At 39.0% G+C, this 22426-nt stretch overlaps 2 protein-coding genes across 3 annotated transcripts in view; both read left to right on the forward strand.

Moving 5' to 3' along the window:
- The first annotated feature begins 363 nt into the window (after positions 1–363).
- Positions 364–20639, forward strand: wu:fa11c10 (protein FAM110B). Of its 2 annotated transcripts, none has more exons than XM_058763312.1 (2): positions 364–420; positions 17107–20639. In XM_058763312.1, the coding sequence occupies exon 2, from the start codon at positions 17610–17612 to the stop codon at positions 18957–18959; it is 1350 nt and encodes a 449-aa protein (XP_058619295.1). In that variant the 5' UTR covers positions 364–420; positions 17107–17609; the 3' UTR covers positions 18960–20639. The 2 variants fall into 2 exon arrangements, with proteins under 2 accessions (XP_058619295.1, XP_058619294.1); XM_058763311.1 differs by lacking the exon at positions 364–420 and adding an exon at positions 8607–8746.
- The window catches only part of nsfl1c (NSFL1 (p97) cofactor (p47)), a 48687-nt gene continuing 26658 nt past the window's right edge, over positions 398–22426 (forward strand). Inside the window, exon 1 of the mRNA XM_058763313.1 lies at positions 398–540. The gene's annotated coding sequence lies outside the window, so the exon portion shown is untranslated. The remainder of the gene's footprint in view (positions 541–22426) is intronic.

The following is a 22426-nucleotide window of genomic DNA, read 5'->3' on the forward strand; positions in this document are numbered from 1 at the left end:
CCTACGGATATATTTTATTAATTACTTACCATGAGTTTTTAGGGAGGCAAAACAATTACGTAATACGTAACACACTGAGGGCGGTTACCTTGGAAACTTTCCTGCGTTTTCCAAACTGGAAAGCGACCAATGGCGGGATTCGGCTCATACTATTATTTGAAGTATTAGGGGTGTTCACACGGTGTGCAGACACCCTAACCTGCTTTCTTGTCCTAAACAATATTTTAGTTTTATTGTAAGAACATATTAATAATCACTAGGCATATATTTGTGCGGTAAATTAAAGCATGTGTTACCGCTGACGTTCTATTTTTTTTTATAACACAATAACACTGCTCCCTCATATGTTATGGTCTGATAGTGGTATATTCCCCGCAGAAATTCAATCGGCTTCAGGGCTCATGAAAATGTAGATACCAGGTACTCTCCCTTTTTCTTTCAAAGACATTTTCGCTCTAAATTCATACGGTACAACCTAACGTTAGTTAGATTTTTCCTGTTCGAAGTCTACTTTGGAAACGCTGCGGTGTCGCTGCTGAGGTGAGTTGTAAAAGTGAAGACTCAGTGACAGTTTATGATCGTCCAATGAGCATCAGAGCGTCTAGTTTAAATGCTGAAAAGACATTCTGAAGTTTTAATCTAGTTTAATGGATTTTTTTTTTTTGTAATAAAAAATAGATGATACTCGCAACGTTCGAAAATGTTAATCGCTCACAGTTTGTTTTGTAAAATTATTTTTTGAGCATATTAAGTTAGATCAAATGTGACTTGTAAAGCTTAGGCTAACTTATATGTGACCCTGGCCCACAAAACCAGTCATAGGGGTAATTTTTTTGGAAACTGAGATTTATGAAACTGAAAGCTGAATAAATAAGCTTTCCATTATGGTTTGTTAGGGTAGGACTAAAAATAGGACTATAAAAATATTTGGCTGAGATACAACTATTTGAATATCTGGAATCTGAGGGTGCAAAAACAAACAAAAAATCTAAATATTGAGAAAAGTACCTTTAAAGTTGTCCAAATGAAGTTCTTAGCATTGCATAATACTAATTAAAAATTAAGTTTTGATATATTTACGGTAGGAAATTTACAAAATATTTTAATGGAACATGATCTCTACATAATATCCTAATGATTTTTGGCATAAAAGAAAAATCAATCATTTTGACCCATACAATGTATTGTTGGCTATTGCTACAAATATACCTGTGCTACTAATGACTGGTTTTGTGGTCCAGGGTCTCACATTTATCTCAGGAAATTTGTTCTAGCGAATCTTTTGAATCGGTTCACAAATGGTCTGAAATGATTCCAAGTGATGTAAATTTTATATATATATATATATATATATATATATATATATATATGCACATACATACATACATATACGCACACACAAATATATATTGTTTAATTTAAATGCAGATGAGATATGTGTTCTTGAGAATTATGTTTTTATGAGTTGAATTTTACATTGAAATTATAATGTGATGTCAGGCACTGCGTGAAGACATAATTCCCTGATTCCTTAAAACTTTTCATTTGAATCTGTTCGAAAGAACCGATTCGTGGCAGCGAGTCAGCCTTCCCATTCCTAATCAGTTTTGGGCGATGAGCACTTTTACTGCAGAACATCACTTTGAAAATTAATGTGCAGTCTTGTTAAAAGTGGAGCCCAAGGACAAGTCCTGGAGTGAAGGTTTACTGCGTACTGTGGTTATTTGTCCTTGACTGTTACACTGCTCACTAAAGTAACAAAATAGCAGCACAGAAGTGTGAAGTGACAGCTGCTTCCTATCTATTTCACGGTACTGTGTCTTTTGGACTATTTTTATATTTAAGTGAGTGGATGGAGCATATTTTGTTAATAAGGAAACTGGCCCCGAAGGCCACAGGAACTTCCTTTATTGACATGCTTTGTTTTTTTCCTTTAAGACAGTTTCCCGTGTTATTGAATTTTTTGATGCAATCCAGGAAAAGTAAACTAAGAAGTGTGTGGTTATGTGATTGCTAAAGTACTAGATTGCATATGATGCTAAGATAGACCTGTGTGTTTGGATGTCTGCACATATAGAGTATCTTTAGTCACCAATCCAAGTGAAACAGATCATATAACAAGACAGCTAGGCAGTTTTATTTTACAGTACACACATAGGCTACTACTCTTCATGTCGTTCTGACCTGATTCCACTGCAAAGGATACTGAAAAGGGATTAGAGTATGTTTTTGTTATTCCCTGTTAGCTGATAGCCTGAGCATTATCATTCAGTGTCTGTCTAAATAGGGAATTTGCATCACGTTGACCTTTTTGGACGCAACAAAACCTAAAGTATTCAAACAAACATTAACAGCTATTAAATGTCATGTCTATGTATTCTGGCACTTGTGGACCTTTTCTTTGTGTTATAATGACTAAAGTTGAAGTGTTCTAAATTAGAAATATTAATTTGAAGAATCAAGTACATTTGACCTTTTATTTTTAGTGTATTTGCATGTATTCTTTTCTCTTTTTCTTCTTTTCTCATTATTTTATTGGTAGGATATTTAAAGGTATATGTTTTTGTATGTTTTAGCTTGTCTGTTTTTGTTTTGGCTTGTGGACAGTTGTGATGTAATTTTCATCATCAGAATAGCCATAGTCCATATTATTTTTTCCTAAATTTTTTTTTTTTTTTCTGTTTTTCTTTTTCTGAATTTAGATTTTTTTTTTTCCCATTTGCAAATTCTGAAATTTCAGAAATTCTGTGTCTGTTTTAATTTTTCTAGATTATTATTTAATACAAATTATCATCAAAATATATGGTAATCAAATGAAGGCATAAAACATTAACAATTTATACTGTAAAAAATAGTTTTTTTTAGGTGTATGTATTTCCTCTTTCTGCATTACAGAAATCTTAGGTCTGCTAGGTAGTGTGCATGCAGTGAATTCATATACTTAGAAGAGTTTGTGTGCTCAGTTGTGCTAGATGTGGAAAATGAAGACTAATCAGGCCTAATATGTATTTGGATAGAGTAAAGTCCCATAGCATCCCACATGAAAGATTGTGTACTCTTTGGTTGAGTATTAGTGCTGATGTCAGTTTTGTGGAAATCATCCTCCACAGTCTTGTGAAATGTGGGATCAGTCTGAATGGCATAACACAGCCTGAGTCCATGAATTCACTGGCCTCCTTTGTCTCCTCTGCTTGTGCTTTGTGGGATTTCCAGGATGTGCTGCAAGTCAAATTCCAATTTAGGACTGTCAGCGGTGAGTAGAGGTCTATCAGCAGAGATGGAGAAAGGGGGGACTGTTACTGTTTAGTAAAGATTAATCTGTAGTCTGCATGTGCTCTGTCTCCTCCAGAGTAAAGTCTGTTTTCTCAAACCATACACACACACACCCTCAACCACAGCCTAGCCACTAGGTCCTAAGCCAGTTAGTTTGCAAACCATGTGAAGCGCCACAGTCTCTTTCTGTGATATTTGACAGCCTCGGGGCTCCAGCGGATGAAATGATCATATGCTCAGCAGGGTTGAGAAGATTAGAGCGAATCTGAGACATTTTGGGTTCTCGGAGTGATCTTAAACTTTCCTAAAACTTTCCTAAACTCTATTGATGATGATGATTCATTTAGAAAAAGATACTGAATCAGTGAAGTGTTTGAATAGGCATCAATGTATAAACAAGAGGTCTAGTTTATTTTGTGATTTCTAAGTAGTTTATGGGTTGATAATGGGATACACACACACACACACACACAATGACCCCATATGACCCACATAATGGTTCATGCAGTTTCCTCAATCTGTGGCCTAATTGAAAATGCCTAGAATTAGGGCTGTGCGATTAATCGAAATCGAACCGCAATCGCGATTTGAGATGTTGCGATTTTACTAATTGCAAAGCCTGCGATGTGGACGCAATATTCTCTGTTCCAGATCAAATGCAAATGCATGACTGCCAGCCTTGAGTGGCAAAAAAAAAAAAAAAAAAATTGAAAGCGCGCACGAGTGGGATTATGGCATCTACAAGGTCAGATCAATAGTCGGGCAAATTAATACTAAAGAACATTTTATGTAATATGAGATTACTTCGGCTTCGAAATGACAGACACCGAACAAAAAGGTTAATTTGCAAGCGCTGTGCCACAACGCAAAAGAGCTGCCTTATCGGTTCTGCCTTTAGTAGCCTACTGGAGAATAAAATATACATTTTCTTATTTGTTTTTATTAGTACATGAACGTTATCTTACACATTTTATCTCCCCAACAGATTCTAATTTGAAATAAGTTTATAATGCATGTTCGCTATTCCCAATTCATAAAATCGCACACACAGCCTGCGTCTGTGAATGCTTCACATACTCGCTCCTCTCTGCCCCACGCGGCGCATATCCCGCGTCTCACGGACGAGTCGTTTACACTTGCCGCACACACGCAGCCTGTTTCGTGATGCTCGTTTATACTCACGGTCTCGCGCCTGGCTCCGCGTTTGAAACAAATGTAAATTCAGTCTAACTGCTTTGCTAGTTTCACTTGGATGAAATGAAACATTCAGCACATTTTCCACTTGTTCTTAAAATCCCAAATACTTATAAATCCCAAATGAATAAAACAGCCAATGTAACATATGTAATACTTGAATAATTGACTAAAGTAATACAGTTAAGTACTCACAATTCACAATTCAGTAATTACGTAAATTCTGTAAAAGTAGTAATACCATTATAATCTTCCCTGCTGAAAAAACAATAGAACCCCTCCCAAAACACTATAGAAAATGTAATGGGTTATAATTATAAAGGGTTATAATGGGAATTGTATTGGTTTTAATATAATGGTGTCTACTGGCATTTGATGGATTCTATTGATGGGATGAAATCTGGCAGATGGGAACCAATAGAACAACAGTAATTCCTATTGCAATAATGCCCAAAACACACTACAAAAAGGAATTTTGTAATGGTTTTAATGGAAACTGTAAGAATTTCTGTGATGATTTCTATTGTTTTTTTCAACAAAGAACTGTGCTGCACACTACTGAGAATATTGAGCTGAAGCTTGACTTTGCAAAATTAAAATCGCAAATCAAATCGCAATCGCAATATCTGTCAAAAATCGCAATTAGATATTTTAACCAAATCACACAGCCCTACCTAGAATTGTCTTGGCATTTCCAATTACACATAATGTTTTTATGTATAATACTACTGAAAGATATAAAGTTTTTACTTTTATTTTATTGACTTTAAAGCAGATATAGGCTTTCCATAGAACACAGAGATCTTAAGCCAATGTCCTTAATCATTTTCCTCCAATGAGCAAAAACAGTTTTACCACAAACATTTCTAACAGAGTTTGAAACTTTTATTATAGTGACACACCATGTGACTCATTTCTCTGACAGAGTCGATTTAACCACAACCCCTATATTAAGTTTATTATGGACTTCAGAAATGGTTGCTAATCAACAAATGTTTGTATTTAAGCTGAATTTCTACTGTATACCTGATTACTGAATATTGTTGACTTTTATTATAAAGTTCTTGCGATGTTCCTCATTTGTAAATCAACCTGGATAAAAGCATTTGCTAAATTAATAAATATTAATATTATTTTATTTAGAAACAACATCTTTACGGTCACATACTAATATGAGCACTGAAATTCCAGAAAAAAATGAATTATTTTTATCTCTGGATGATGCTTTTGACCCATAAGAAGTTTGCCACATCAACCGCCCACATACGTTTACTAAATAAATCTTCCCCACGTTTGGACTTCAAAACGTGATCGAGCTTTTCTCTTTTCCTCACACACTCTTCTAAATCTCCATTTTTCTTCCTGAGGAATGTGAGTTGGCTCTTTCAAGCCTCTCCCTAAAAACTGCCCTCCCAAGATAAACAGCACTAGTCCAGCCAGCCCTCCACCCTTCCCAGAGGGCTGTGTTTCCCTCCAGCACGTGAGAGAGTGGATTTGGCCTCATCCCATGTATGGCACTGCGACTGAGAGTGCACTCACCCCTGATCTGCCTCTTTCTCCATGCATTGATTGGCTCAGGTGCTCTTGTTTTTGTGTAACGTCTCCAAATCTGTGGCGATGACTCGCCAGGCCTCTTTAACAAACCGTGTGTGTGTGTGTGTGTGCACGTGTTATAGCAGGCTCAACTTCAGACAATCCTTTCGGTGCCACCCACATGTAACCAGGCCTACATATAATCTCTGCAAGGAATTCTGCCGAAAAAGATTTCCGTGGAATGGAAAGTTCTATTGATGCCCGCCCCTTACGTGGTTGTTCATCCAGCTAACAGGAAACATCCTCAGAACCTTTTTAAATGTTCTGGCAAGGTTCTCTAAAAGTTATGAACTAACATTCTTCCAGTAATGTTAATAGAAAATTCAATTTTCTAAAATGTTTTAGTTGAATGTTTGTCTAATGTTTTTAGAATGTTACTAGTTTCAGAACATTCAGAGCAAAAGACATTCCCATAAAGTTTGCAAAATGATTTTTTTTTAAATGTTTTGAAATTATATTTAATAATAAATGGCTTAATGAGAATGTTAGCAAATTGTTGTTAGCTGGGTAGATCCATTCTGCAGAATTTCATGCAAAAATTAAACAGCGGAGATTCTGTCCGGACGTGTTTATAACGTCACTTTTGAATTCAGAGGGAATTGGATTTGCATTCGTCTCTCTTCTGTCCTCTGATAAGAAATGTAACCCACATGGAAATTTGAACTGTTTATTTAAATGCAACTGTCAAGTATGTAAACAGCTTGTTGTGATAGTCGACCTCATTGTGGCAAACAGTCATTTTCATCACTGTTTAACTAATCTGTCGATCATGTTTATGTGCACATGCACGTTCGCAGAGGGGTGTGTGTATTTGTGATGATTTAGTGGTGTGAAATCCCGTTTGGACATGTCTGTGTGTAATACGAGTTGTAAAAGGAGATGTCCGTGCACGAGTCTGACCCTGTGAGTGTGTCTCGTTCTGAGCCTACAGCGTGGTCTATGATCTTTAGAATGAAAGATGGGCAGCAGTAGTAATCTTGCACTGCTCCATAATCCTCTCTTTCAAAGACACTGCCATTCTTCAGCAGCTCAGATGAGAACCCAGACGGATCAGTGCTGACAGCATTACCAATGTGGCACTGTACACAGGGCAGCCAGGCTCTTTAACATTAGGGTTGATCCTGCAGCGTAAGCAGCTTCACCGTAAACATTTCGGGAACTTGGGCAGGGATAAAGTTACGGTGAAGCTAAGGTGAAAGATCAGAGGTCTTCATCCCTGCGCATAGAGATAGATCTAGAAATACTATACTTATCTATACTACTATATACTATCACTATGTAATCATTGTTTATAGACCGTAAAATGTTGCAACCGTTTTTAAATTTAGCCTGCTTCATTTTCACAATCCATGGGTGCACATCTGTGTTGCAAATATTACATGCAACTCAATAGTTTAAGTTCTTGTATAGACAGGTTTTTCACACTGCTAAGTTGATTAATCATCAGTTTAATTTTCTAAATTAAATTATGCACAATAATTAATCGTCAATCAGTTGTTAACACCCCTATTTCAGACCTTTGGTAGGAGCTTCAGCCATTCCCATAGAGATCTGTTACCATAGCCACAGGCAGACATTCTGCGGGTATTGTGATTACGGTGGGACTCAGGTATGCCCCCTTGGCATGAGGGTGTGGGTTTCAAAGGCAGTCAAATGGAGAGGAATGGGCTAAGAATCCACACCTGCACTTGACTGAATGAATAGACCTGAAAAGGAGGAGCTGTTTGGGTCAGACTTGTTTATTTGTTGTGCATCTGGATGGCAGATGTTATCTGATTTCAGCAGAACTTTCACCTTCAAACAAAGGTGGTCTGCCAAACCAGAACCACTCCTTAAATAATCTATTTAATCTTACTTAAAATGGAGAGGTGGAGTCTCCAACGTGATACTGGTGTGTCAGTGAAAAAGTGTTTGTTTCGTAACTTTCATTCATTTCCATCACTTTGAGCTGGATCTAGTCCACTCCCTGTTCTTACGGGATTTTACTTGTATTTTGAGGGCGACGCTCAACCCAGACTCACATTCTGAGATCCGAGAAGCCACAAATTCTTCTTAGCGGTCTGCTTCCCAGAATAGAAACGGTCATACGGGATGATTCTCTTCAGTCTGTTTCAGGTAATTCCTTGAAGATCTTCCTGAAATTGTCAGACCGAATGACTGGATTTCCTTATGGTCTCCACTGCAGTGCTCCTTTTACTTTGAAGCCGACAGACACTGTTATATCACTTCCTCCTGTAGTCTACAGTAGGTGGAATGTAGGAAAAGTTGTTTTGGGAAATGACCGCCACAAATATCCAGGAGGTGAACACCAATCGGAAGCGACAACTCCAATTGCAAACCTCTCGAGACCAAGAATAGGCAGAGGATTTGTGGAGAAAAAAATGACACAAACACATACTGTGGTGCATGAATTAATTCATTTGGTTGTGTCCGTAAGGGAAGAGTTGCGCTTCCTGCTTGTATTTCTCCAGTCCAGCTCTTCCTGAAAGAGTTGGCTGGGAGGAGCTATGTAGGAAAGAGGGAGGAGGAGGAGGAGGAGAAGTATTTGAGTTGCCGTGTCAGTCGTGCACACATACACAGACTCTCACACACATTCACTGGAGCACCGACTCTCTGTTGAGCTCTGTTCTTCAAACGGCTCGACAGCTTGAGAGCTTCATCCTGCTCTTGGAAAACACTTGTCCTGGTAAGTTAAGCAACCTGTAACAGAAATCCAGTAATCTATAGACTAGTAGATTAGTCTCATGCTTTCTGCAGTTAGTTTGTGTTGACTGTGTTGAACTCTGGCTTTATGTTAGTTTTTTTTTTATCTATATATCTCCCTAACTTTTCTTTTGTTATTTTATCTTCAACTGTGATAGCAGTAACAGTGAGGCTCATGTGTAACTCATGTCCTCTCATTTCATCATTCATTTATGAAGGATGTGAGTGTCTAGTGAGTCTAATTTGAGCGTGCTGGGACCAGACTGATTACCTAGTAGAACATAATGGTTGTTTATACGGGATCAGCAAAAAATCGTGTGTGTGTAGGGTGATTGAGTTCAGTTTTTAGGCAATTAAATACAGAAACTCCATTAGGACTTTTGTTATATGCATTAAAACAATGGATATCTGTGAGTATGCATTTTTCTGTTCATTTGTTGGATTGTGTTGGTTTTTGTGCGTGCTCAATGCCATTTTGTGCCATTGTTGTTAGGGATGCACACATATTAAAATTCTGGCTGATATTTATTTATTTATTAAGCTGATGGAAAATATATATATTTTTTTAACAAAGTATATTTATCTATACTTGATGCTATTTTGTGAATTAAGTGAATTTAGTCATCACAAGATTAATATGAACAGTTGTACATAAAACATAAAAAATAAATTCTTTTATTTGCTTCATTTTATAAATTTATTAGTGTTTTGATGATTAACTTTAAATGAGCGTTAGATGACAGCAAAGGAAATTTGAATGTAAACATAGGTGAAATGAGCATCAACAATTAAATATCCAATATCAAAAAATACTGATTAAAAAAATTGATAGCCGATATGATGCATCTTACATCCCTAAAATGAATGTCAATAGTTTGTCAAAACAATAGTAATTGAGAAATGAGGAACTGAGTCAGTGTGTGTAATAACTGTGAGGAATTTTCTGTGTCATTGTCTGCATATTCGTGCAGGAAAAGATCTCCATCTCTCTATCTTTCCCTCTCTGAGATCCATTAACTCACTGACATTACTGGCTTAGTTATTGGTCAAACTGGGTTAATAGGTGACCTCTGTCTGTGTGTGTTTGGATGTTGTGTTTGCGTTGTGCTATAGTTTTTTGTAAACGTTGTTACTAGTTGTTTGTTGTTCTTTTGTTTTGGGGGGGTGTGTGTGACTGTGGGAAAGCGGAATTGGTAGCTGCGGTGGAAGAAGGTAAAAACAACACTCTGGGCTGATGCTTGAACCATCTCGTCTCTGTGATTACACACTGTGTCCACACACATATGCTTGTGTGTGGCAGGCGTGAGTGCATGTGTCTTTAGTGTTGAGAATGTGTGAGTGACATTTCTCAGCTTTACTTTGTCAGGCCTGAGGCGGGCCACAGGGTCATGGTCCATTTAGAGGACCCCGGGGTCATGGATTCCTGAGATGAGTCTGACAGACACAAGGTTGCCGTGGTTGTAATTAGGGGATGATCAGGCCATTTTGCTTGATCGATATGACAGCGAGCGCTGCAAGGATGTTGCCAGGACGGTTGAACAGTACTGGGTTGAGAGTTTAAAGTGACCTCTGCCACCACAGTGTTCTTCCTCAAATGTGCAGCTGGTACTGCAGAGCTTTATCCAGTGGAAAACATAAATCACTAATAGTCATGTAAGTGACAGATCACCCAGGTCTCTGGGGTCAGATACATTTATCTGACTGACGCTGTGCTGCGTGAGCGTCCTGATCTGAAAACTCCAGATATCTGATTTGATCTAATCTGGTTTCTCTGATTTTAAGTTTTAAATTGATGGATGGAGGGAAATGTGGGGAATTTATAGTCACATTGTGGTTGGCCCATGAAGGACAGATGGACTTTTTTGCTCTCGTCTGATTATCTTATTACAGTCAACTTGAGAGATGGAAGAATGGACCGATCCTCTGTAAGTGTTCGTTTTAACATGCTTTTGTGACACATTTAAGGGGATCTTAATCTTACCTTAATGAATATCCCCAATATGATAGAAAAGATATAAATATAAAAGATACACAAAAATGTGATTAATAGATAAAATGATTCATAATAATAAATAAAATAATTGTAATACTGCCTTTTTGCTTCAATTTTTATTTTTTTATATAAGTCTTATTTTTAAAACATTTTTGCACATAAAATACACAAACTTTGGGTGATGACAATGAAGTAACATGTTTTCTTTAAAATACAGAAAATGTTTTTTAATCTGACTAACCGAAGAATTACTTGACAGATCAAAAAATTATAATTTATTACCAAAATTTTTACCAAAATAATCATTAAGTACAACCCCGTATGTTATTTATATTTATTATAAATAATTCAAAAAAAAAAAAGGCTATTTGTGGTTTGAGTTAGTCTGTAGTAATTATACATTTATTTAATATATTTTTATTACTTAAAATCAACAGAAGTCTGTTATGCCCTAATTTATTTGGGTAAACTTTAAGTGTGAGAAATGGCACTGAGGGCAACTGTATTTACATCTTTAGGGATTCACATATTGGCTGACATTATAAATGGGAGATGAATGATGATAATATCCTAAGGGCTCATTCAGACATTCAATGTTAGCTGTATCCTGGTCTTACCAGCTCTGTCTAATGATGTTGTGTTGAGAGGTCATCCTGGCCTGCTGTGGACGGAGGGGAAACAGCTGTGCTGTGCGTTGCCACACATTGAGAAGAAAAGGCTGTTTAAAACCCTTTATAACCAGCTGTCCCTCACCGATGGAGCTTTGTGGTAGTTATGGATGGAGGCAGTGTGAAAGGTTATCAGGCTAAAAGCTTGAATCCTCTGGGGCGTCTTTATCATGGCAACTGAGGTGAGGTGAGTTGAGTGAGAGGTGTAACTCTGTCAATGCAGTAAAAGCCGTCAGGGAAAACCTTTGGGAATGATTCTAGTTAGCTTGTATTTACACCTAACACCTACAGTGTAGTGCAAGAGGTCAAATCTTTAAGTGAGGTTCATCTCTAGGGCACAGTCACTCAGATTCACTCTGAAACAAGCCGTTATCAATAAATCAATTGAGAACTGTCACACAAAAGCACTGGGAAAATATAGCTACTTGTTGCTAAATAGTAGTTTATGGGGGCTCGTCTAGAATTCTTCTTATCTGGCTCGCCTTATCACATTCCTCCTTTTGATGGCATGCAAAGGTAATATTTACCTTACCATGTCTCTTTACTACACATGGTGGTGATGGTTTGATCTACACATTCCTTCTCCCTTTTCCTTACATAACATCCGCTTAGTCAGCAGGATGCCACATGTTTCCAGTTGGGAGAGATTCTTGAATTCCCTCGTTACTCATAGTGACGTCAGATCTTCTACACTCAGTCCTTGCCTAATACCTGAAGAGATTCACACGAGCTTCCTGCAATATTGACATGTTAAAGGATGGAAAGTATGTAGCCTGGGGAACAGGAGCGTAACTGTAACTTTGCACAGGTGACTCAGAGTGAATCCTTCCAGGCTGCTAGGAGCAGGAAATGTAGGTTTTGATCTATTTGGAGCTGTCAGTCTCCAGTCACAAAGTCGTACATGCCTCTACATAGACAATTTGACATCCAGAAGCTTCTCATCAGCGCTTCAAGCCCGACAACTAGGGCAAGCATCATCATTACTATTCTTCTCTTTCCCAAAGTGCAGTAATTATAGATGTTGTCAAAATTATGACGCATTTTGAGTTATTACTGACATCCGGTTTCTTATGGTTAAGGTAATGTCACTCGCGTGGTATGAACATGAAATGATGCCTCAAATTGTGCGGTTTGTTGAGGAAAGATGTGATGTGTCAAGCTAAATTGATCAACATGGACATTAAAGGAGAGCGCAAGCGTGTCTAAGGACCAGAATCATAGAAACTGAGCTTTTTGATTTGAGTTAACAAGCCTTGCAATCCTGCTGAACACATTTTGAACATTTTAGCAAGAGCTTGACATTGTGGTGATGCAGTTTGCTTTGGCAAGCACTACTCATATTTTTCTTTTAGAAAACTAAAAATCTTGTTCATTCTTCTACTGTTTCAAATTACTGTTTACCAACTTTCTGTCTCTGTCTGACTCTTTATCTCTGTTTTTCAGATATTTGACCCACTTCTCTATCTCCCTCACTTTCTCTGTCTTTCATTTTTTTCTTCCTTGTTCTTTTTTTATTTTCCCCACTCACGTGTATCTCTCATGTTGGGTCTGTTGTCGCAGCAGTAATTGAAAGATATCCTTAAAACAGCAGATCTCTTCCACTCATGCTGAATTCCCCTCTAATTACAATGCGGAGTTTCTTTCAGCCAAAATTAGTGAGGTCATTTTTTACTTTCTCCCTGCAGCTGTAGACCGCCGTGCTCAACCCGCCGTCTCCCAATGCATTTGTCCATGGATTTTACTGTAAGCTTATTTGCATCACATTTTCCTTCATCTAGTGTAGGGGTGGCGAATTCCGGTCCTGGGGAGCCCTGCAGAGTTCAGCTCCAACCCTAATTAAAACTCACCTGCCTGTAGCTTTCTAGTAACCCTTCGGACCTTGATTAGCTTGTTCAGGTGTGTTTGATTAGGGTTGAAGCAAAACTCTGCAGGGCTAAGACTCTCCAGGACTGACATTCACCACCCCTGATCTAGTGTACATCAAATCATTAAACACTAATAAAATGAACATTACATATTCAGGTTTAAAAACATCACTGTTAGATGCCATGCTCAAGCCGTTAGCAAACATTTTCCATTCACGTTTTTTGCGGCTCAACAGTCCAGTTCACCACTAAACACTGTGGGGAAAATTACATCAGCTCTTAGAAATCAAGACCAGATCTTTATTTTGTGCCCAGCAAGGTTTGCTTTGGAGATGCCTGTGTGTTTCTGTGGTTGTGGCAGTCTGACGTGGGTGTGTGTGGCTCTAAGTGTGTATTCTTGGCTCTCCCTATGTCCTCTGTGTTCTGAGTCCAGTTGGCTCGGTGCTGAAATGCTTCTGTTATCTCAATCAGTTCACACGACGCTTGTGCCCATATCTGTGGGCTGTCCGTGCCACCCTCGCCCCTGTGGCCCTCACATTCCACTGTGTGTTTGCCTCTGTTTGGGGATCTTATTTTACATGAGACCTAAACACTTTAATGGTTTTGGGATCACTGTGTGCTGTAAGATGAGTAAGATTTCAACTTCTGTTGGACTGAGTATATCATTGCTCTAAACAGTGGTTCCCAGCTGGTGGGTTGCAACCCAAAATTGAGAACTAAAGCCTGCTTATTACAGTCTTCATGGGAGAACTTTATTTTTTTATCATTGCTCAAGCTCAGGTTAAGTTCTGTATGGGTTAGATGGATTTTGCATATTATCTGCCAATATTATAGAGATTATTATTTGATTGTATCAGTCCATTTTGGATGCATATCGGCCAACTTTGGATATTTAATTGTATGTTAATTTCCCTTGTTTTATTGATTGCATATTAAAAAGTTAAATGTAATCTTGAAAATGTTTTTTCATGTTTAAAACGATTGGTTTTAAAGGATCGTTCACCCAAAATGAAAATTCTGTCAATAATTGCTCACTCTTATGTCGTTTCAAAGCCATAAGATCTTTGTTCAAATTCGGAACACACATTAAGATATTTTTAATGAAATCTGAGAGCTTTCTGACACTGCATATATGCATCCGATATGCATCCAAAATGGACTGATACAATCAAATAATAATCTCTATAATATTGGCAGATAATATGCAAAATCCATCTAATCCATACAGAACTTAACCTGAGCTTGAGCAATGATAAAAAATAAAGTTCTCCCATGAAGACTGTAATAAGCAGGCTTTAGTTCTCAATTTTGGGTACTACCACATTCAAGGCCCAGGAACGTAGTATCGTCAAAATAGTCCATGTGCAAAGTCCACTTTTTGCGCATAAAATGTATTCTCGTTGCTTCTTAAAATTAAGGTTGAACCAATGATGTCACATGGACTATTTAAATGATGTCCTTACAACCTTTCTGGGCCTTAAATGTGGTAGTTGCTTTGCTGTCTATGCAGGGTCAGAAAGCTCTTAGATTTCATCAGAAATAATTTGTGTTCTGAAGATGAATGGAGGATTAATGGGTTTGGAGCAACATGAGGGTGAGTAATTAATGACAGAAAATGAAATTTTAATTTTTTGTGTGAACTATCCCTTTAATAATGTTCCAAAAAACATATCTTTAGTATATAGTTTAAGTTGGAACCACATTTGGATGTTGCATAGGCTGTTTATCTGTGTGCTTATCTCACTGATGCCTGAGGTAGTTAAATAGTTTTGAGAAAGTGCTCTGATGACTTAACAAGCCTAGAATTTCTGCTAGCTTTCATTGTTATCCATATATGTACAAGCCTTCTTGATTGTGCTCTATGGTCCCTGTGGAAGAGCTTTCTTCTATATTGGTGTTCAGTAAAGGCCGGTGTAGCACAGGGGAATATGGAGATGTGGAGGGGAAGGAATGATGATCCATTTTGGCTTTTGGACACAAGACCTGCCTCACCCCTAACAGCATTGCAGGGTCCTGAGCAACTGTGCCTTCTATTAAAAGCCTGGCCATTGAGAGACAGCTGTAGGTGTGTATGTGTGTGTGCATCATCTAAATCCATCACAGAATTTGACCTGGATAAGCATTTATTGCATTACTCTGTCCATAAGCCTCTTATAAGACACAATAACAGACAGAAACATGCCAAGAATGTTTAAATAATTCTGTTTCCATAGTTATGGAAACATTACAACACAAGACATTTCTCCAGTGGTAACCTACTTTTAACTTGCCTGTCTCTATTCTGTTTCAATCTCATAGTCATGTACGGTCAGAGTCGCATATCTGAATGATTCATAAACCAGAATGGAAGTATTAGCAACAGTAAACAGCAAATAACCCTGAAAAACCAAGACATTTTAACATGAAATGTTCTCATTTTACATATTTAAATGATAATCAGCATGATGTTGAAGTTAAAATTAATTAGATTAACCCTGAAACTTCAGAGGAAGAGCAAGCTAGTAAAATTTAAGAATTGCAATAAAGCCAAACTATTTTAGTATCTGGAAAAACATGCACTGAGAAAATGTTCACAATAATACAAGGAACATGTATTAGGAAAGTAAACGGTTCATTTAAGCAATTTAGGCTATTTATAGTTGTCTTTCTGGCAAATGTCTGAAAGGTTATTAGCAGGTTTAAAGGCAGTTCACTCTGTTCTGCAATTAGAGTTTAAGACTATATTTATGATTTCAAATGAACCGTTGCTTGGTTGGAGGATTCTTTCTATTGTATTAAGACTTTTCTATCTCATTAGTGAAAGAAGGGAAGGGGGAGCGTAACTGGGATGAGGGCCCAGACTAGAAGTCATGCTATAAAAAGATTAATTAAAAAAATGTGTATTTGAATATAATGATGGTGATGATGATGAACGGCAAGGAACAAGCCTCTCAGCGCTCTTGATGATGTAATCCAAACCTTTAATGCAGTAACAAAAAGGAGAATAGGGAAGGGAAAAGGCAAATTGCCTTCACTCCCTTGACAATGAGGATCAAGAGGAATATGAAAGCATCAGAAGTTATGATGAAGAGAGAGAGAGTGAGGGGGAAAATGTCTAAATTTGAGCAAGCACAGATTTGAGAACAGCGCTCTCTGTATTTAAAGTCTTAAGGTAAGAGGGTTTTACTATAAAACTAGCTTTTCTGAGACGAGCTGTATGCATGCTCATGAGTGTTTCAGACAGATTTAAATGAGCCTTGGCTTAGATCGAGTCTGAAACCAGAATATAAAAGATGATAATCTGCCTATAATGTACTTTGTAAAGATACTACACAAAGTGCCTTTGTGCGCTCATGAACACTGAACAAGTGGAGGAGGACATTTAAATATTTTCATAAAACGCCACTATTTGATGCAACTGAATATAAAAGATTGCAGCTGTTCTTTAGCTCTGCCCTTTTCTTTTTTGTTTCTTTTTCAAAGAATCACATTTGAATGAAAATTCAGTAGGAGTGTTTGTTGTGAGTGGGGGGAAGGGTGCAATTGGTCAGCGTTCCAACCTTAGACCAATCACAGATTGGCTGCTGGCTTACTCCTTTCTCCTCCTCTTGTGCTTGGAACTCTTTTCTCTTTCCTGATTGGCTGCTCCCACATGCAGCATCTGGAGGCTTTAAGAGTGTAGTAGGAGGGGCCAGACAGTGCATTAAAACCAAGCGTCTGCCCCCATTCGCCCTAGAGTACTCCAGTTATATGTGTGTGGAGCAGAGGGAGCGAGAGGAGGTCCTCTCTTTGCCTACTCATGTCTGACAGCATCTTTCTCTCTCTCTCCTTCCTCCAGGAAAAGAGTCCAGGATTACAAGAAAAAGAGGATCAGGTTTTTAAGGAGTGTTTTACAAATCTGGAGTTTGAGAGGAAGGGACTGAGTCACCGTGTTTCACCAGAACTGTTCTGGTAACCTTTCAGCTGCAAGGAGCTCACTTTAGGATCTGCCCTGTCCTGGTGGGTCACTCAGCCGGACTGATGTGGAATGTGACCCTTTATGACCCCATCCCACGGGCCTCTATTCAATGAGCCGGACTCGGGAGAGAACAGATAATAGAGGCAAGAGGCCGGCACACAAAAAAGAGTGAAATAACAGCAGCAGGAGTGTTCAGACTGGTAAGAAAGTTAAAGGGGCCCTTGAAGGTGGGGAAAAAGAACTTAAAATACAAAGGAAAAGGAATAAAGAGACCTGTGACTACAAAAGTCTTTCTTGGGACTGCAAGACATTCTTGAACGCAACAGAAAATTTGACCCTTAGCCTTCATTTCACCTCTTAAATTAATCCCACTGCTAGCAATCATGCCAGTGGAGACCCTTCGTCCCACAGATGGACGTTTTACTGGGGGTCCCTTCACCTCTGCCATGCCTTTCCGAATCCTCAACAAAGGCCCGGACTACTTCCGCAGAGTGCCCGAGCCAGGAACGCGGAAGCTGAGTGCAGTTGAGCGCCTAGAAGCAGACAAGGCCAAGTACGTAAAGAGTCAGCAAGTAGCACTCAATAAACAAGAACCTGTGAAACCCCCAATCATCCGCAAACCGCTGTTATCACCAAGCATGATGATGCAGTGCAGAATAAACACTCCACCAGCAAGGAAGATTACCCGGCGTCTACTTGACACGGAGAACGGAGGACCGGACCATGGCATGAGCAGAGGACCACAACTCAACCTTGAAGTGCTCAATAATCTAATCAACGTCTGCGACGGACCGCTTGCATCCTCACCTACCCCATCCTCTCCTTCTCCCTCAGCCTCCTCACCCTCTTCCGGAGATCAGAGTGTTGGTAGTGGACAATCTGCAGAACCTCAGCACTGCATTCACTTCAAAGCACACCTTGGCTCAACGCCCAACTCCTCTCGCACCTCCTCTCCTCTTAACAATCAGTCCTCACCTGCAGAGCCCAGCCGAAGGCCGCCTCCGGTCCCAGCCAGAGCTCCCCGACTAGTACCACAAGGTAGTTATGGGACCCCCAACTCCGTAACTGTGCGACGGGTGGATGTGCGACCACAGGCAGAGATCAGGAAACCTCAGAGATTGCCTCTAAAACCCAAATCTAGACAAGCTCAAGTAGCTCAACCACAGATAGCCCAGCCACAGGCACCTCCCACACAGAAGCAACCTTCGGGAACTCACCCTTCATCCCCCTGCATACCCTCCAGCCCGCTGCTTCTACGCACCTGCGTTCTACCCCCTGCTTCCCCCGCTTTTACCCGTATTTCTTCCGCCAGCTCTCGAGGGTCACGTCCTGGTTCAACCCGGAAGCATCCCTCCCTCCACCGCTCCAAATCAGACTTGAGCGACCGCTACTCTCGGGCCACAGCTGACCTGGAGCGCTTCTTCAACTACTGTGGACTGGACCCAGGTGAGGTGGAAGGAATGGGCGGTGTGGAGCGGTTTGCCCGGGCAAATTCAGACATTGTTTCAGTCTCCAAACTCCGGAGCGTCAGTACGCCTAGCTCAGAGTGCGGAGACGGTGGACGACGAGGAGAGGAGGAGGAGGAGGAGGACGATGATGATGACGGGCCTGTAAAGCCCAGTGAGCGTGTTCCTTACGGCATCTCGGTCATCGAGAGGAACGCACGCGTCATTAAGTGGCTCTACGGTATCCGACAAGCACGGGATGCCTCACAAAACATCTCCAATGTCTAGAAGCTTCTCTCTGATTGTCTACTCAGACAGAGACAATATAAATAAGACAGAGACTTGCTGTAGTATTCAGTTGATGTCTATCACACACCTAATATTTATTATGTTCTTGTTTGAAGATGTTTAAAGGCTCTGACAAATATTTGTTTAGTTTGTATTTGCCTTACTATACGGATAACGTTCATGATGTTTTTTACATAGAATTTACATGGACATCCTGTTGTTTTTCGGGTATCTGATTATCTGCAAGGATGACATACCTCTAGATGCGGAATACTACAGACTCAGCACTGTGACTTTGATACATTTTGATTTTAAGCAATAAGATTAATGCTAAAGGCACTAAAAGAGTGGATGATGATGAGAATGATGAAAGCAGCAGTCGATCTGCTGTGTTGGTGCTGTACAGGTACAAAGTCTGTATTAACAGCAGTGCTGTCGGACCCGTGGCCTAAGCTAATTCCTATAGGAACCATTGTGTTCATAGTATTGGAAATCAAGCAGGTACTTTCTAGTTTTAGAAATCTTTGAAGAATTGAAGAATGAATGAACCTATTTAGGATGCTTGTGTTTATGAGGTCGTCATTTGGTGTCAGTGTAGTAAGACCTCAGGGACGTGTTTAATAAGCCACACCTAGAACAGAGACACAGCCTGCAAAGTCCTAAAGTGCACGCATGTAGAAACTGAGACACATACAAACCCCTGCTCACTGTGCACACACTTTTGCTCCATAGGTGTCAAATTCACAAGTGCGTCAGATGTTCAGCATAGACTTTTTTTTTTTTTTTTTTTGAAGGTGAGACTATGATACTGTGAAGAATTCAGAGCTTCCACAGAGGCGCTGCTCCTCTGCAAACATGGCTGGTAGACTGTTAATGTTGAATATGAAGTTGAATTAGAAGTTCAAAATATAAGCATGTGAGAGCCTCTTGTCAGCATGCACATGTGGATGTACAGCTGTATTATGTGGCAAAGCACAGTTGCACGATGTGCACTTCTCAAACATGCATTCCAAAACATATGGACGTACATTCCATTCAGCTTAATGTTTATGTATGGTTTGTGTGGGTTTTGTTTGTTTGTGACTGTTCTTTCTGCCTGTTTTTGTGTTTCAGATAGGTTATGTTTCAAACAGTTGTGTAAGACAGGTAAGGTTTGAGAGCTGACAGAACTGAGAGAAAGAGTGTTTGGCTCACTCTCAGGGGAATCAAAGCTGTAAAATCAGTTTACTGCAGAGTTTTCGCACTCGTAGTGAGAAAGGAAAGCCTTACGAAGAGAAAAATATTATTTAGATGGAAGTTTGGTTGAATATGTGCACATAGACAGTCATGAGGCCACACAAATGTTCACTTTTGGTTGAGAGTTTTTGAAAGAAATATTTGCTTTATTAAAAAAGCACAATAATCAAAATGATTTTTTTCCTAGACTGTGCAATCTAAATATAGCCATAAATGCATGAAGAGGTAAACGCAAAACATTCATTGACTGAAATACATTGCTCTACCAGCACATTCAGAAAGAATACACAAAAAGGTACAAACCCTCAAACAGTTCAGTGCAGTAGTTATTGAAATAGGAGGGTAACATGGTGGTTCTGCTTGTTCTCTGAAGTTTACGATTGACTCGGAAAGAGTTGAATGCAAAATTGGTCCTTTGAAGATGTCAATAAAGATATGATGTTTTTGAAAACAAGTTGTGAGTTCTTTATTCCCTGTATGATTTGAGTAGTTTAAAACTTGACCTAGATTACTGGAAAAGACATTTTAATCCAGGGTGCAACATATTTGAAAGCCACTTCACATGAAGAACCAGAACAGATGTTGTTCTGAATATGATTACAGATTTTTGTCCCTTGAGACAGATAGTATTGAATATAGAGGCAGCAGATACAGCCTAACATGGGGCAAAATCCAAACCTGAACTGAACACGTTGTTTTCATTAAAAATGTTATAATGCTTTTGGCCAAAACAATACTGGACTACTTTTACTTTTATTGTATGGTCAAAAAACAAAACAACAACAAAAATGCTCATTTTGAGTTCCACAGAAGAAAGAATCAACTTAGCACATGACAGACTCTTGCAGGATGCGACCTCTGCTTCCAAACATATGAGGACAAGTCTGAGGCTCTGTTACAGCAGCAGCCTGTTGCCCCAGTCACCTGTGAATTATGACCAACCTTGAGCAGACAAGTAGAGAATTACAGCCAGGGAGAGAGGGGGATGTGACTAGAAGAAGATGAAGAGACCAGAGGTGTGATTAACAGCATCTTCTACAGGCCAATTAGTTTTTATTGAAGAACCTCCCATTTTAATCCAAGAAATGAAATTGGTGTTAAGGATGAGTAAAATTTATGATGATGCTGTTCCCTAGTGAGGTGGTTTGGGGTGAAGTCATGTAGACAGATGATAGTGCGAGTGAACTAGAGACGCTGAGGGATATGTGCACTCATACAGTGTTTACTGTTACACCAGCTGCTTTACTCAGGAACACACAAAGTACAGTAAACACTTCTGCACTTGTGAGCCTCCGGCGATGTATTTTAATTTTCACTTCTGGATAATGAGAAGAATTTGTTTAGTTACAGTTTCATAAATGACTGCATTATGCTCTAGTAATCAGATTCAATTACTGCTCATTGCTCCCCTGCTTTCTCTAGATATTACAATGGGAATCACATATTAAGCATATCATAGAGATCAGACTAGTGTTTAGTGACTTTTGTGGGATTGCAACAGTGAGGCTGTGAAAAAAGGAGTTACATTTTATCCAGAGGCTTTTTAAATTGCAAATGAGAAATGTGAATTCATTTGAATCTATATAAAACATGTTAGACAAATGATAGTCTCCCAAATGCAATAATGTTGCTGAATTTGCAGTGTGGATGTACCTTGCATTCACTGTAGCATGAATAAATTATCCAGTTAGCTTTATAGGCTTATTTTTTGCTGTCTACTGGCTGTATTTGTGCTGTTGATATTGTTTTTGTCATCTTTGCTAGATATTTTTGGTGATATTAAGAATGTTACTTTTGAGATTTTTTGCTTTGTCACCATTTGTCACAATCAAGTTTATGTGTGCTGCTTCTACTTCACAAGATGTTTTTTTATTATTATTATTTTAGAGTTTATTACATAATAAGAGTCATTTAAAACCATATGAAAGAATGAAAAGGTGAACAAATGAGAAGTCTTCACAGCAGTATATTGGGTGAATGAGACATTTTGCATTTCGTGAACTAACAAATTAAAATCTAAGCAGGAAAAATAAGATGGTCTTAGTGCATTATCTTTCCCTTTTATTTTATTTTTACAGTGCAGGGCATGTGGTGTGTTGATATAAACCACAAAGCACAGCAGCCACCAATGTATGTCACTGCCTGACCCATGGGCTCCTTCACAGGCGGTCGGGTGGATATGTGGTCGTAAGCTGATTAGATACACATACACAGTTCCATCTGCCCTGTGC

This window comes from Onychostoma macrolepis, chromosome 23, assembly GCF_012432095.1.
Source record: "Onychostoma macrolepis isolate SWU-2019 chromosome 23, ASM1243209v1, whole genome shotgun sequence".
NCBI classification, from domain to species: Eukaryota; Metazoa; Chordata; class Actinopteri; order Cypriniformes; family Cyprinidae; genus Onychostoma; species Onychostoma macrolepis.